The sequence below is a fragment of the Xylocopa sonorina genome, chromosome 1, assembly GCF_050948175.1.
Source record: "Xylocopa sonorina isolate GNS202 chromosome 1, iyXylSono1_principal, whole genome shotgun sequence".
Classification (NCBI taxonomy): domain Eukaryota; kingdom Metazoa; phylum Arthropoda; class Insecta; order Hymenoptera; family Apidae; genus Xylocopa; species Xylocopa sonorina.
This window is the reverse complement of record NC_135193.1, coordinates 5,054,109-5,069,932: the sequence shown is the minus strand read 5'-3', so window position 1 is coordinate 5,069,932 and position 15,824 is coordinate 5,054,109. Positions and strand designations below refer to the sequence as shown.

General features: G+C 47.2%; 2 protein-coding genes across 3 annotated transcripts in view; one reads left to right on the top strand and one right to left on the bottom strand.

The window, feature by feature from the left end:
- Atg16 (Autophagy-related 16) overlaps positions 1-15,824 on the top strand; it is a 392,813-nt gene that overhangs the window by 166,922 nt on the left and 210,067 nt on the right. The window lies entirely within an intron of this gene.
- Positions 13,530-15,824, bottom strand: part of Neo (ZP and PAN domain-containing protein neyo) — a 60,871-nt gene continuing 58,576 nt past the window's right edge. The window contains exon 6 of the mRNA XM_076893918.1: positions 13,530-14,389. Within this exon, the coding sequence (XP_076750033.1) occupies positions 13,829-14,389 (561 nt within the window). The 3' untranslated portion in view covers positions 13,530-13,828. The remainder of the gene's footprint in view (positions 14,390-15,824) is intronic.

Genomic DNA, 15,824 nt, shown 5'->3' with positions numbered 1-15,824 from the left:
CCGCGAGAGAGGCGCGATTATACAATCAACGAGGAAAATATTTTTCCATCCGAGCCGCGGATATCGTTCAATTTTTTGGCAAAGGATACCGCAGCGATGGCTCCCCTGGATATTTTTCAATGCAACCGGCAGTAGTTAGAAGTGTATTAGTTTAGTCGGTGGTATCCGACAAAAAGTTGCCGATCCACAATAGGATTGGCCTCCCGTGGGAAATCAACGGGCGTCGGTGGGCAGCCGGCGAGAAATTCTTTGACCCCGAACGATAAGCTTAAAGTATTAATTGTCTTCGTTTCAAATATTGTATACGTAGCGGGGCGACGAAATGGCGGAACGAGGGTGATGGCAGGTCGGGCGACGACGACGACGACGACGACGGTCAAGTTGGGCACACGTGCTGCGTAAATAATTGGAAGTTCAACTTTAAATTGCGCCTCTAAGCTGGAAACAAAAGTTTCGTAGCTCGTTAGCGTTCGCCGCGCGTTTTATCAGCTCGCTCGGTGAAACCGCGTAAAAGCAACTGAAAACAGAGAGCTACCGGTATTATACGAGAGATAACAGATACGCGCGGCGGGGCGGTAGCAGGGAAAAATGGTTTAAGCGGCTGTAATTCCCGGTAATCAGCGTTTTAATCGAACACCGGTATCGCGGCTGCATAGACACTTTTACGAGTACGTCCCACGAGGTGGACGATATAATCATAATTGACGCGTATAATTGGCGTCGCAATCGATGGTAGGAGGCACGGAATCGCAACGGCGGTCCGCGCGCAGCGAGGGGTTGCAGCGGAAGGGTGCGAAGAGGACGCCTCGAGAAGAAAGTCGGCCGGTCGAAAGTTAACTTATCTCCGGGATTAATTTAATTTGGTAAATTTCTACCAGCCATTAGGATAATTGGATACCGATATGTACGCGCGATCGCATGTAGGAAACTGGCTTTTAATGACGTTATTATTACCGCTTCCATGGACAGGGTCACTTTACGAGGAAGCTTTCCAGTTCTTCGACCGGCTCCGCGCCGTTCCTCACCGGCTTTAAACCGATTCATAAATGTGATTCATGCCATACGATGCTATTTGTATTTTTGCTATTTCATGCTTCCGAGAATAATTAAATTTATGGTGAATTCAACGACCGAGTTTCACCCTTTCGGGCAGGCGAAACGGCGGGGCTGTAAAATGCTTAGATAATGTTAGTGTCTGGTGTGGCTTCGAACGAACGAGGCTAGGGATATCGGGTTGATTATACCGCGGCTAATGGATCGCGTGGCAGATAATTTGGTAAAAAATCTTAAAGATTCATAAATAGAAAGGGAACTGCGCGTGGAAGTCGTTTGGAAATGCTTTTATCGTTTGCTCGCGGTTCTAAACAGGGGGGAAGAAAATCATAAGAAAATCATTTCTAATAACGAGTGTAATAACAAGTGTGCTCCTGGTTTCTTATTTAATTTCATTTCAATCTTGAAGATACTAATGCGTATATACGGATAGCTAGATTTACCGTGGTCTAGCACTGGTTTAAGTAATTGCTCACATTTTCATAGTAATCTGAAAGTATAATGGGATGCAAATTTCCCGGGCAAATAGAATTTTCACTTTACATTCGAAAGTTTCTATATACGGGGTCCTGAAATGAACAGTATTTGCCGGGGCACGGTAACGATGACCGTGGCGCAGCGTAATTAACATAGTTAATTAGCTACAATATTGTGTCTGTCATTCATCTGAGACGCGTCGGGGTTAATAGCAAAAAGTTGAGCTACTCCGTGAAATACGAGCGTCCGACTAGCGTACCCCGACTACTGTTCCGTCCTCCTCAAACATTCCGCCTGTTCAGGCTCGTTGTTTCTTCGATTCGTCAATCGAATTAATCTTCGTCAATCAAACCGGATAAAGTGGAATTCGTTTAGCCGGAAAAGTGCTTTCGGATATTATTCCATCGCAGTAATCCAAGGGGGGTGTACGAAATCCAACGGAACTGTTCCCAGTCAGTGAACACGTGGAAAACCTTTTTGAATGAGGATCGCACGGTTGGAACTCGGAGAATACTTGAAGCTCACCAGCGCGAGCGGGAAGTCGGACGGATTGGCTGTTGGAACGACGCCTGAGAGACGGAAACAGACGTTTCGACGTGGAGTAAACGGCTAGGAGGGACGAAGGAAGGAACGGGGAGGCGCAAGTAGAGGAAGAAGAGGTCTGGCTGCTCCTGAAGATTCACGAACCTTGAAATGAGAAAACGTTTGGGTTTCAACCTCCCGTTTCGGCGTTGCGTTCCGCAGGCCTCTAATTAAAGAAAAAAACCCTAATAACTTCGTGGCAAACAACGCGAAATATTCGCGCGTTGCTGGATTATTCGGGCTCCATTGCCACTCATGCGTCGCGCGCCATTCTCTTTGCTCGTACGCTTCGATGCGGTCACGAATTCGTCTTCCCGTAATTTCGGTATTTTTTTTCGTTTTCCAAGACCAAGGGTGGATAGCTGGAACTCGAAAATAACCTTCTCCCGAACAGAAGACCTACCATACTTAAATATGAATAATGCAAGTCGTAGCGTTTCGAATACAACGCTGGACAAACTGCTCATTGGATTACATGATTTAATTTGTTAAAGTAATCCCCATCGGAAACTCCGATAATTCTTGTGGTCGAACCACGTGCACGCTCGTGGCGAAGACAATTGTCTTACAGAAGGGACCGTTCCATCGTCATGGAAAAAGACTCGTACGACGGACATAACACGTTTGGAATTTTTTGCCGAAATGCAAAACACAAGTAGACAGCAGTTGAAACTGGACGTTACCCGTGCGTCGAATGAAATCGAAGGGGGCCAAGAATTTCCTTCATCTGTTCGATTCGTTCCATGATTCCCGGGCAGCCGCGATCCCTCTTTTTATTCCCCGGCAGTCTCTGCGAAGTATAGCGGCGGCGTGAACGACGGCCAGCTATTGGCCTCGAAGAATGCGAGTGGAAAATACTCGGTGGATAGCCAATGTAACTGCAGCCTCGAAAGCCCGAAAAGAAGAAAGACGAGGAGGTGTTTTCTTTGGGTTTACGTGACACCACACGTTCGCCCGACATAACCGAGCAGATCGAAGCGGAAAGTTGCTCCCATCCTGCGGTATGCTCGACCGCCCCCCGGGAATGTGGCCCTCCTTCCTCGCGACAGACAGTCTCTCACCCTCCCGCCCCTCCGCTTGCTTTATTTCTATCTTACCGCCGTCTTTCATATACCACGGTCACCCCTTCCTCGTTTCGCCCATCGAGTTCGCCCATCTTCGTCCCTCTTTCTCCCCAGTCTCTCTCTCTCTCCTGGCATCGTTCGCCGTGACACCCAACCTAACCCCAGCCGGGTGAACCAGAACCAGCCAACCCCGTCATTCCAGCCAGTCATCCACTCGACCCCCTTACCCGTACCAACAGTCGAGAACACAGCCGCTACTTACACCGGGGCTACTTTCCTTGCCCTCCCCGCTGTCGCGCATTTTCTCCCAACTTTTCCGGTTTTCGTCGCCCGGTCGCCTCATCCGCGAGACGAGCCGCGCTCGACGGACGACTTTGACTGTCTTCCGGAATGGGATTAAACGCGAGGCGGATGTATAGACGGCGATAGGAAAGTGTTATATGTATACGCGATACCAGCGAGATTCTTCGATGTACTGCTCGTGCATTTAAAGGATTTTCTGTATAACAGATTTTTAGAGAATCGTTGCTTTCTTGCGATCGAGTCAATGTATTCCTCGCGACGGTGGATTTTGTTCGGATGAATCGTGAATTTACCTTGGCATTCGCGAGTCGTCTCAATCTGCTTGTTACATGAAAGGGAAATATTGTTATTATCGATGACGGGTCTTCTTGTCGGCTTTAATCTTTGTTAGCTTACGTGCTGTTAGGTGTTCGAGTGTTTTCATTCGAGTCTAGTATATTTATGATTAAAACAAGCGAGATCGTTCGACGTGTCTTCTATTTTTCACTCTGTTTAGCATAATTCCTAGATTGATCTTCCCTTAGATTGATAAACGTGCCAAGTAGAATTCGTGGTATAGCTAAGGGTCGTGTATTCTGTATTAAATTCTGCAGCTGTTGTTGATTCACTTTGGAAAGTTCACGGTACAGTGAACGCGACATCCACTTTTGTACAACTCGTACGACAAGTTGATATTACGGGTTTCGAGGCGGATAGAGAACAGTGAATTTTAACGCGAATGTAAGTTAAATTTGGATCTGACAATCTTTTTCTCCGCTTCAAGATTCGAAATTAAACAGATTGCATGGCGCGTCGAATTTCCTGGAACAGGAAACAAATTAATGCTGCTATCATAATATTCGTGTAATATTGGTAATATGCCTGCATTGCAATTATGTACATTTACATTTTACAACAGCTGTATCGCAGTCAGTGCTCGCATTTGCGAATATCTTTTTATACAAAGTGATGCAATTATTCAAAACCAGTGTAACTTTTTCAAATAAACTGAACTCTGAAAATGATCTTTCGCTCCCAGTCGTACGTTCAATAATTAATCCAATCCTGCAATTAACATTTTACGAACCTGTTTCATACGCACAGAATATTATCATATAAAAAAAAAAACACGCCTCGCATTGAAGAATATAAAAGTGGAGTCAAAACGTACAAAAAAAAAAACAAAAAGAGTACGTTGCATTCGAAGAGAATTGGAAACATAAAGTTATATGCAATCAGGGATTCGACTGATCCTGAGAATTTGAATGCAAGGAACTAATTGGAATATGAAGCTCTTCGCTTAGCGAGGCACAATTCTTTCTTTCTTTTCGTCGATCGAGCAATTCTAGTCAAATCTGGCTATCGCGTAGAATCACTTCTTACCCTCTGCTCCAGTTCTGTTCGAAGGTTGGTCAGGAAACAGATCGCATCGATGATAAGAGTAATGGAAAAGTCCCACGTGATTACGTCTAGCTCGCCGTGGAGGAGGTTATTGCGCTTTCATAGCGGAGCCGGATCGTGCTCTTTTTATCTTGAAAATAATTTCAAGATCGAATGGCCCGTCACGAGGTAACGAACACGGGGGTCGAAATCAAGAGATCAATAACCCGGGGTTAATGTCGGATAATTCGAGCGGGACAGATTGTCCGGAATTCCCTCGGTCTGGCGTCACGGCCAGATAATTCTGGAGAGACACTTCGATAGGACCGTTTCGACTTTTGACAAATGGCTCGCAGTTGATATCTTATAGTTGGCTTCCTTGGAGAAGATGATGTACGGTGACTGATGATCCGTCATGGCTACCGCAGCTCTCTTGGGACATTATTTTCACCTAATAGTAACTGCTTCCCAATTTCTTGCGCAAATTCATATCGTGCCCGTTGTTATTTCATTCCTGAATGATCGATCGCGCGACCGATCGCTCGTCGCTATTACATTTTCACGAGGAACGAATCGGACTGGACACGTCGTAGTGTTCTCTGTGTATACGTGACAAAAATAAATAGACGAGACAAGTGACGCTCACGGTGTTTCAATTTAATGGAGCACGGCATATATTTCGCGCAATTTCGCTATCTCGAGTTTTATTAGATCTTTGGATTTCATCAAATTTGACGACCACCCGTAAGTTCCAGACTGCGAAAGATAACCATTAGACCTCCTACAATTTCACGTTTCGTCTGTTTTATGTCCCGTAAGGATCGGCGATTTTATTCGTCCGTCAGCCGATGGCTCGCTCGGATTTACCCGAAACCTTCGTCACGCAAGATCGAATTTGAGTTCGATCGAACGCGAGCGTCGCTTCGATCGTTAAGCTTATTGGGTTGTTTCCGAATTCGCTGATACCCGGAACCGATATGCGTACGTACACGCCCACACTCGTGGCGATACGCGATCGCAGAAACGAATAGAGAAATCTTGGTCCTCCACGCGTCGATATCGCAGAGGCATGTCGTGTCACCCAGTAGCCACGGCTGGGTACTTCCTGCCGCATTACTGCGGCCGTAAAGTACGAGCGCTGCACGCCATTATCTCGATCCAGTTCATTAACATAGCCAGCCCGTCGAATGGACTCGCCGAATCGTTCCCAGCCGACTCGCGCTCTTGTTTAATGCACGATAAGTTGCGCCCGCCAGCCCTTCGATCTAGTCCCCGCACGATAATTCTGCACTTTATTCAACCCGGTCTAAAGATAGCACACCGATGCTATTTTTAAAGACGAACATTATCCACCGATGCTGAGGATCGTAATCGTGTCGCCAAAGATAATCTGCACCGTGCGTGCGATAGTCGGCCATTATAATTGAACGTCGCACGATATATTCCATCCGTCGCGGTTCAATGGTCCCAACTGACCTTTCGAACATGCCAAAACAGAAAAAAAAGAGAAACGACACTGCGCACACGTCTGCAGGCTAATTGAATCATCCACGAAACAGTCGAGTTAAGTAAATTGGACCAGATTTATAGAATGTTACGGAGAATATATGAAATCGATGGAAAGCGGGAAAAATGAATAGGTACGATATTAGGAATATCTATCACGTCTCAATAACGAAGGGTAAAATTGTCAGGTACGGTTGATCGTTCGATGGAAACGCGACAAGTAGTTGGACGTTGCTAGGATTAGGTATCAAAGAACGAGGCAGGTCCATTAGCATTCCTTGATTTTTCACGTCGACCAAAGGCGTCTTTGCCCACGGTATCAAGCTCATAAATTTCGTTCTCAGGGTCACCGAGCACGATTCCCACGCTGATTGAGCGAAGCCCGGCTAACGGATGTTGGAAATCCGTGATCCTGGATACTTACGTGGTTCACTTTTCGCTCGTGCTGCACGATAAACTGGATATTCCTTAAAATATTCTCTCATCGGTCCCAGTCACGTTTCAGCTTGCCGACGACATCCACTGGTTTTTTGTCGCTGGACCGCGTTCGCGCGAGTTGTTTAGTTACCGCTGTTACCTTCGATATTAATTACTCTCTCGCATTTCACTAGAAGCGCAGCGGAGTACCCGCTGGTTGAATTTATAACGCCAAAGTATCGATTTAGTATACACGTTGATTCGTCGTTGAACGCTCGGTGCAATTAGCTTTGCTTAGGTAGGCGCAATGTGTGCAAATTCCAATTTGAAGGCGCTTAATTGCGGATATACCCGATGGTGTTCCGTAGCACGAACGAGGTAACGATTGTTAATTGAAGCTTGTTAAAAGAACGCTCGATTTGCGTTCAATAAACAATCGGTAACCCTCGTCCGTCGTTAAATATGCATAAATATAGAACGGCTATTTATATATCGCGGAGCCCTCGAATATTCGCGTAGCTAAAATAAACCGCGCTTTATCCTTTGCGTCGTAAACGCTAAGAGGTGGCCAAGAAAATGGTTGAGGAATAAAATATTCACGCGGCCGGGAACTCTGGTGATGTCCTGTCCGGAAAATTTGCATATCATCGATGAATCTTGTGCCTCGTCTTGCTCGAAATTCACCGCATTTATAGGCGACGCACGATTATATTTAGCATAATAATACGTTGATTGATACGTACGTGAGCCAAACTGCTGTTGTTAGGGATGCACGATTCGTTTCACCGGCCCCGTCGGAATGGCCGGCTATGCACGATGTAGCGTTCCTCCGGTGACGCCAAATGGTTTATACCTAACTGTCCCCCGACAACATCTTACCAGGAAACCTACTTAAAAGTACTTGCTAGCAGGTCCTCGGATCAACTTGGTCATTGCCAACGCGCAAGCTAAAGGCTACCATCCAGCCATTAGCATCCTGTACGGCCACTACATTTTATGCCATTTTTCAAATATCGACCGTTCCCCCCTGTCGTAAATACCGCATTCTAATGGCACGGTTAATCGAACGAAAAGTCTCGTTTTTAAGCGTTGGCCATTTATAAATTATTTTTTAGTTAGATTAAAGAAAAAGATTAATATACCTGTAAATGTAATATATTCGTTTGTCCCAATTATTTCTCGTTCGCGACGATTCATTCCCTGCTGTTAAATGGAAATATTAATTGTAATTTAATATACAGGATGTCAAACTAATTATACAAACATTATCGTATTTTGCGATCGGAATTAAAATGATAATATCAGCGAACGTTAGTCTCTCCTACGTAGATTGGATGGTTTTGTTAAAAGATATAACAAAAATATACGCACGAATTATGTATCGCATCCATATACTGCAGGTAACGAAGCGTCGTTCGCCTCTATCGATTGAAATTAAACATTGATACACTACTATACCATTTAGTCGTCGGATAAAGTATTAATGCAGTAAATTCGATTTCTATTAATATAAATCGTTCAATTATTCTTACTCTGTATCATATTAAGAGAAATAGCTTCGCCTCAACTTTTATACGAGACGCGTTCGAAAACAATCGTTCCCTACATTATTCATGTTTGCTTTCCACCCCTTTGTCTCTCGTCCGTTTAATTAATAGATTTATGTTATCAGAGACCATCGGTCGACGCATCAGTCATCTTCGGTCTATTTAATTTAATATTGTTCCCCGGGGGGGTTTTAAAAATATTTTCCACGATAACGAGACCGCAAGACAAATGAGAGCAATTACGGTGATGAAATTTTATACCGGTGGAACGTGCATTTTAAACTCTAACTTTATTGAGCTGATTTAATCCACAAAAACAGAGTCATTATTTATTAATACGTCCATTTAAACTGGATGTATTGTTACTTCCTCTTCGTTCGCTTCTTCTCTAGCGTTCAGCGGCGTAACTTCGTCTTCGACGCGGAGACGCATCGTTTTATCACGATCAAATTCGAAGGATGTTTTGCACAGGTTCAACGAGACGGTTCATTATAAAAAAAGTTTATTTTCTCCGTACCATATATGCTATGTACAACGTGTGTATTACGGTACTGACATATACGAAGTTTAGCCAAAGGGTGACATGTTGATACTGTAGTAAAGAAAAAAAAAAGGAAGGGGGATAAAAATAAGGAGAAATTAATAAAACGCGCGCGCGCGGATCGAATTACACGCTGGACGGATTGATTCGTTCGATCGCATGCTGGTTTCGATATTGGCTATCTGTTATCATAACAGGGGTGTACAGGCGTGCGCGCGCGCTGCATTGCGTCCGCGCGAAGGATCGTTGGAACATGGATGGACACTGGTACGTAAGGCGAGACGGATAAGATATAAAAAGAGTACAAAAAGAAAGAAAAACGAATCGGGGATAGACAAAAAAAAAAAAACATGACAAACGTGACAAGGTACGAGTATTCTTGAAGAGCGACATACGTTAAACGTAAAAAATAAATAAGCCATTATGATTGGTGCGCGTGTTATGTAAAAACGCTCGATCGTCGGGTAAGCTCTGTACGTGACTCGCGTAGTCGCGAATCAGGATCGTTTAGTATCGGTCGGCTGGGGAAAAGGGGGGCCAGTGAGGAAAGGGTTGGAACGGAAGTATATCGCGATAGAGAGAAGCGGGTGGAAGTATGCTGCACGCTTATCAGGGTACAGAACAGACTCGAGCTTTTCAAGCTTACGACGGAGTAAGGTGCGCACCTCAGGCTCGAGGACAAGCACCGACGTCTCTGCATACTTGTAAACACTCGCGATAAAGATGGCGAGGTTACCAAATATAAGGCTCATTAAGAAGGGCGAGACGAAGGAAGCGTGGAAGAGAATGGGGGATGGTTAAGGCAAACTTGTTAGGCGCGAAGGCGTCGAAGCCAGCGCGTCGGAGTAACGGGAGAAGTGGTAATTCTCGGCGTTATCAACGAGAGAGCGATCGTCCTCGAGCCTAATATTATCGCTTCAACCGCGGCCCTGCACCCCTTTTGCATTTTCGTATTCTTATTCTTTCCTTTCGCTCGCGGGCCGCGTTTATTAACTTAAATCTTAATCACGTAATCAAATGACGATACATGCGTCCACGCGAGTGTTCAGTCTCGTCGTGTACGCGTTAATATAATGAGACGATTACTTTATAACAGACTTCACCGACGCGGATGCGATGCAGTTTCCATTGACTTGGATCAAAACGCGCTGACCGCGCGGCTCGCGTTACCGGCCCGGTTCGATCAAGTCGATGAAAAGTGTTCGAGCGCCGTTTCATATAGTACTGCATACTTGAAATGCTGTTTCTTCTACAAGATGGCGCGAGAAAATCTCGGACCCCCACGCGCGGCCGTGCTCGTGGAGCGATCAGCTTAACGCGAGATTGAAGAACATCGGTGGCGGGTGGTGAGAAAACGCTTCTGCGCGGTTCTTGTCCACGGCGAGTAAAGCGAGAAAGAACGAGATTCTTCATGCACCATCTCGTATGCTCTCTTACATGCGCTAGGATGATACCACTAAAATGATCGCGAGCGGCGAATCGTGCACGCGGACACACGCGCCCGTTCGCGGCTCGCAATTCCTATCGTTCGCAACTGTTAGCGTTCGAACGTATGTATAAAAAATTGGCTCTACCCTCTCACCAGAAGCAAATTGGATATACTACGTCAGCGTTAGCGAAAAATCCTTAAGATACTCGTATGCGTAAGATTATTAAGTAAGTTGGATCGCGTCGCTTATTGACACGCGTAGGCACCTTCGTTGGCATATCTTATCATTGCGTGTTATACGTGTGTATTGATATCTCTATATAATAATGTGTATGTATAAAATCGTAGCAGCGAAGCGGGAAGGACATCGTCGATTTGCGGGCAGCCTGGTTCCGTTCGTACAATAAGTCCCGGTTTAACGTGCTCCGATGGCTAGAGGTCTCTGTCACGGCCGTATTCCTATGTTTTCAATCAACGTCGTGTTTCAATAAACTCCTCCCCCCGCGGTCCAATTGTACCAAGCGACCGAGAGCCCACCAATCTCCACGGCAATTAGTACCAATAATTGAAGCGCGCGTCCTTTCAACGCGGATTCAATATCGCCTGGTGACTGGTGACATTTTTTCACGTTCTACCCGTTCCGGTTGTCCGTCAAGATCGTTTTCACGGCTCAGATTTTACCGTGAAGAACGGAATTGGAAATCATTCGCCACGGTTACACCGCGTCTGCGCGCGTAATGAAACATTTTTAAGTGGCACGTATTATGCCAGCGATCTTCGCGGCTGCTGGCAAGGAACGGAGGCAATCGTTGACGACCCCCAAGGATCGATAGACTTGTGGCGTGTTTCTCGACGATAGACAAATGTCGAACAGTGGAAGGATCCGAAGTATCCGAAGTTCGGGTTAACTAAGACGCAAGCGTTCCGTGCTAATCGAGGGCCCACACTTTGCCCGTCTTTATCCTCCTCTTTCGCTCTGCTCCTTTCACAGCCCCTCTTCGTTCGTCTTCACCGACGTATTCAAATATTCAAGTTTCTCAATTAACCCGATCCCTTCGGAGCCCTTTGTATCGGCAAATTCGATGAAGTCTCGAGGCAAACGCGGCTAACCGATTTAAATTTATCCAACCTATCGGACGCTCGCCAACCCTTCGGCTGCCTATGTACTCTGGATTTCCTTGTCATAGATCCCGTCCCCTTAACCCGACTTTGTCATCTTTCGCGTAAAATTCCTGCCGAACGAAACTTCGAAACATCCTCCGCCGTCGGCCAAGTTCGACCGTGGCAAGGCTTGTTATGTTAAATAGCAATCCTTCGCGAGATGTAACCGGTTCGAATCCGCTGTCTCCGCGCCCCCGTGCATTATGCGACGACGTTTGCACGTTGGATCTATGCTCTCGAAGTTAAGATCGACTCCCCGTTATAACTTTCCGGGCAACGGGTGTATTTGAATTCCGGATTCGCGCGGTGCTGCCAGGGAAACGTCGCCCCTGAAACGTAAACGCTCCCTCCGTAACCGTGATACCGGCGATTTTAGAATTCTCGTAATGAATATCAGCCGTGCAAATATTTGACCGAAAACTTGGAGAACTTCGTAGCCGAAGAATCGATTAAACGAATAAACTGTTTATCGCGACGCGCCAATAAACGGCTGTTTACGCGCGTCACCGAAGATCCACGGAAAGGAGGTATCGCCGAGTGCTACTTCCGTCGACTCGTCTCGAGCTAGCTGATCGCAAATTACTCGTGGCCATCCGAGCACGTTGGTCAAGATTGATAAGCTCGTGTGTCGCGATGTAAATTAACCTGGCCGGCACGGATGGCCGGAGCTTGGCCAAGGGTTAAGTCAGAAAGTGATGGCGGTTACGCGATCCCACTGTGCTCCAGATAGCTATCCTTGATGCGATCCAACACCATCTCGCTGTCTCCTTTCTCGATCCTTCTTGCTCCTGAATTCTCGTTTAACCCCACGAAGCTTAGCTTAACCTCGAGACGCCACAAGAGGCAATTAACCTTCCGCCAACCCCTTTACGCGCATTGCACACCCCCTTCCAACCCCATTCACCCCCGTCCAACCATTTACCGGCTCCTACCGCTGTCTCCCGCTGTCCTCGGCCCTACCCCGACGGTTTCAACCGCCGAATCACCCTGACCCTCCCAAACCCCACCGTCCAGCCCCGCTGTTCGTCCTGTTGATATCCCACTCGGAGCATCTGCATAATCATGCTCGATTCCCAATGCTAATTAGAGTTTAGAGAGGGAGAGAGGGAGAGTGAGAGAGAGAGAGAGGCAGGTGCCCTATCCGACGTAGCAAGTACACGTTGACCTCGCCATCACCTTCGGAACGGTGCCACGCCTCGCGTCATCCCGCTTCGGCTTATTTCGCTTCATCCCCTGTCTCGTTCCGCGTACGACCCGACAAGGAAGACGGAGGGAGGGTTGAAACGTCGCAAGAAAATAAAGAGATTACGCGCTATTATGAATGAAGGATGACGAAGCTGGAAGAATATTCGATCGACCCCGGCCCCTTTGATCGCTTAATTGCTTCTGCCTGGCTACTGTGTAATTAGTTCGTCGCGCGCGGTTGTTCGTTAAACTGTTCGGAACTTCCATTTTAATTCGATGCAATTTGGCGACTTTCTCGGGGTAAATTAGCCGAACCGATGGACGGGCGGGCAGCAGCAGCAGCAAGATTTCCCCGTTGCGGCAAATAAAATTGCAGGAAACGCGGGACGTTAATCGATGTCCGTCGCGCGGTGGATTAGAGGAACTGCAAAAAAAAACTGTGGCCGCCGCGTCATCGTCTCAGGGGCGTGTCGAAAAAAATCGCCGATCATAAAGGATCGCCGTTCCCTCCTTTTGATATCCGCTGATTGAAATTGCCGGCGCGACGAAAAAGTTTCCCTTGCAACTTTTTGACGAGCCACGACTTTTAAAGTTCCCCAGAGGGAGAGAGAGAGAGAGAGAGAGAGTGAGAAAGGTTACGAAAGACAGTCGCCTATCTTATGCAGGGTCGATCGTTTGCCGTTGGCGATAGAGGGGATAGGGGTAAGTATGCGCGTGATAATTCTTATAAAGTAAAGAGAGCGCGAAGCGTCGTCGAAGCGGACGGGCAACGTTTTCCAGCCACACTCTGCCGGCAGTTGGAGAAAATTTCTTGGTCCGCCCCGGTGTATCGATCCGAGACACACCGAATACTCCGGATGATTTGCACGAATCCCGATTGGCCGTTGCGGTGGCGAAATTACCATTGTTAGATATCCCACCGGGTGGCTGTGCGCGTCTCGGAGATCGGCCGGCGTGAAAATTTCGATTCAGACCGTAAATGCAACGTTTATAGAGGCACGCGAAACACGGGGAACGCGTCGGCCGGTTTGCAAATATGGAAGCGTACGCGAGTTTGCCGGTTGAAGTGGTTCGAACGAACTGCAGATTATCGACGGTTATTTCCACGGGAAGATCTCTCCGCGCGAAGGTGGCTGGGGTGATTCGCGACGTCGGCAGCGAAGGAAGACGAGATTGAAGGACGGGGACAGGAAACGAAGGCCATTCAAAAACGACGCGCTGAATATCCGGCGTCGTACAACTTACAGAGGCTGTCGGTGCGTCCCGGAACGGAATGCATTCCGGGTACGGAAACCGAGACCGAGAGAGCTTCTTGATGCTTGAGCATCTGCCGGCGTCTCTGCCAGGTGAAGGTCCACGCGACGATTATGGCGATCTGGGCGACGAGGAATACCGTGCCGGCGACGATTGCCTCGCCCAGGTTGATGCACATACCCATCGTCGACGACATGTCCTCGCTCTCGACGAAAACGGTGTCCCTGGTCGCTGAACTGGCGTTCGACGACTTCCCGTCGTGCTCGAATCCGAACTTGTCCGTGATCTGTATGGACTGTACCAGAAGGAGATCCTCGCGGCTCTGGGAGGAACCGGTCGAGCGGCGACGACGACGCTTCCCGAACGAGATCACGGAACGGAGTTCGCCGGTCACCTCTTCTTGGTCGCACTGTACCGGTTCGCAGGTCGGCATGCAAGGTGTCACCAGCGCGCGGAACTGCACCACCTCGGAGCTTGGGAATTTGAACGCGTCGAAGTGCGACAGCAGAATCTGTAACATGACCAATGCGATTACGTTTACCTGGGCCAGACGATTCTCCCTCCTTCACTCTCTCTGTGTCTTATTGTTTTTAATGTCTACCACGACGAATCTTTCCTGCCCCCCGTAATGGATCGAGAAATATGCGCGATCGTCGAAAAACGCCGCGACCAGTCGCGAAAACAATCAAGGGGGCAACAATTCTCTACTTCCGGAAGATCTGCGAGTCACGTAAGGAATTGTTTTGTGCCGTTATTCATCATTAAGATAATACGTCAACAGCTGCGCCAAATAACTTCTTCGGAATGCGACGCTCGTCAGATTTTCGCGTATACCGATGCGATTTACCGTTCGCAGAAATAACCTGGCCGCTGTTAGAGTCTGTCGTCCGCGTTCGTTTCTTTCTGCTTAGCCTTCATTGTGCACAGAAATTGTTTCCCCGGTGGATAAAGCCGCCACAACCGTGCAATTTCCATCGCTTTCATTCAACAGGAAAGATGAATTAAAATACCATCAAGTGCCGATATTAAAGAAAGGGGGGAACCATTTACATGTGTGCCTCACGTGACATATGAATACGCCGCGTCTTACGAATAATTTAATCATGGCAAAATTCCATTTCGCTCGAACACTCTCCCTACGAACAATGCTCTTGTATTCATATAATAAATCTGTATTTAATCTAACTTCCTCGCGAACGAAACATAAAACCATTTATCCTCGATATAAAGAACGATGGGTTCCGAGTTTGCAAATTCCGACGCATCCTCTGGAATTGTACCTGGCTTTTTACGGAACACAGAAACGCAATATACGCAGTACGGAATCGCCGCAAACTGGTTTCAGGTTCTTGCAACAATTACTTTGAAATTTGTTGCCCTCCGTTAGGAGCAACGCCCTTAAACTTCCCGAGGATACACTCCTTCTCAGATCGCTATACTTTTCTGAACGCGACACGCTGTTTAACTAATACACGTGTGCTCTGGTTTCCATATATTCATCTCGTTCGAGCGACGTGCGAGAGCGACAAAATACCGATCGCGATCCGGATGCGCGGTCGAGGCGTGTAATCGCAGTTTGCCCGGCATTATTCAATCCCCAATTTACGCCAGTATAGGAAATGGATTCGTTTCATTCCTGGCAGCGGTCGTTTTTTTGCTCGCTCTTTATAAACCTGGCGGACGCGTCCCGATCCAGGATGGTTTTTAGCCGTGAAGCGCTTAGCGCCACGCGCGTGTGCACCTTTGAAACTGGTTTCTGCGGTACATTACCAAGTTCAACGTATTTACACACCGAGCACGTACATTATCGGGGAAGGGGGCCGCGGGCGGGTGAAGTAAGACATTAAAATATGCTTCATTCCGCGTATAGCTTCATTTAGCTGTTTCTTTGGGGTACGCGTCTCGTAGAACGAGCGGAACTTTATTAACTTCGCGTCTGCCGTGGC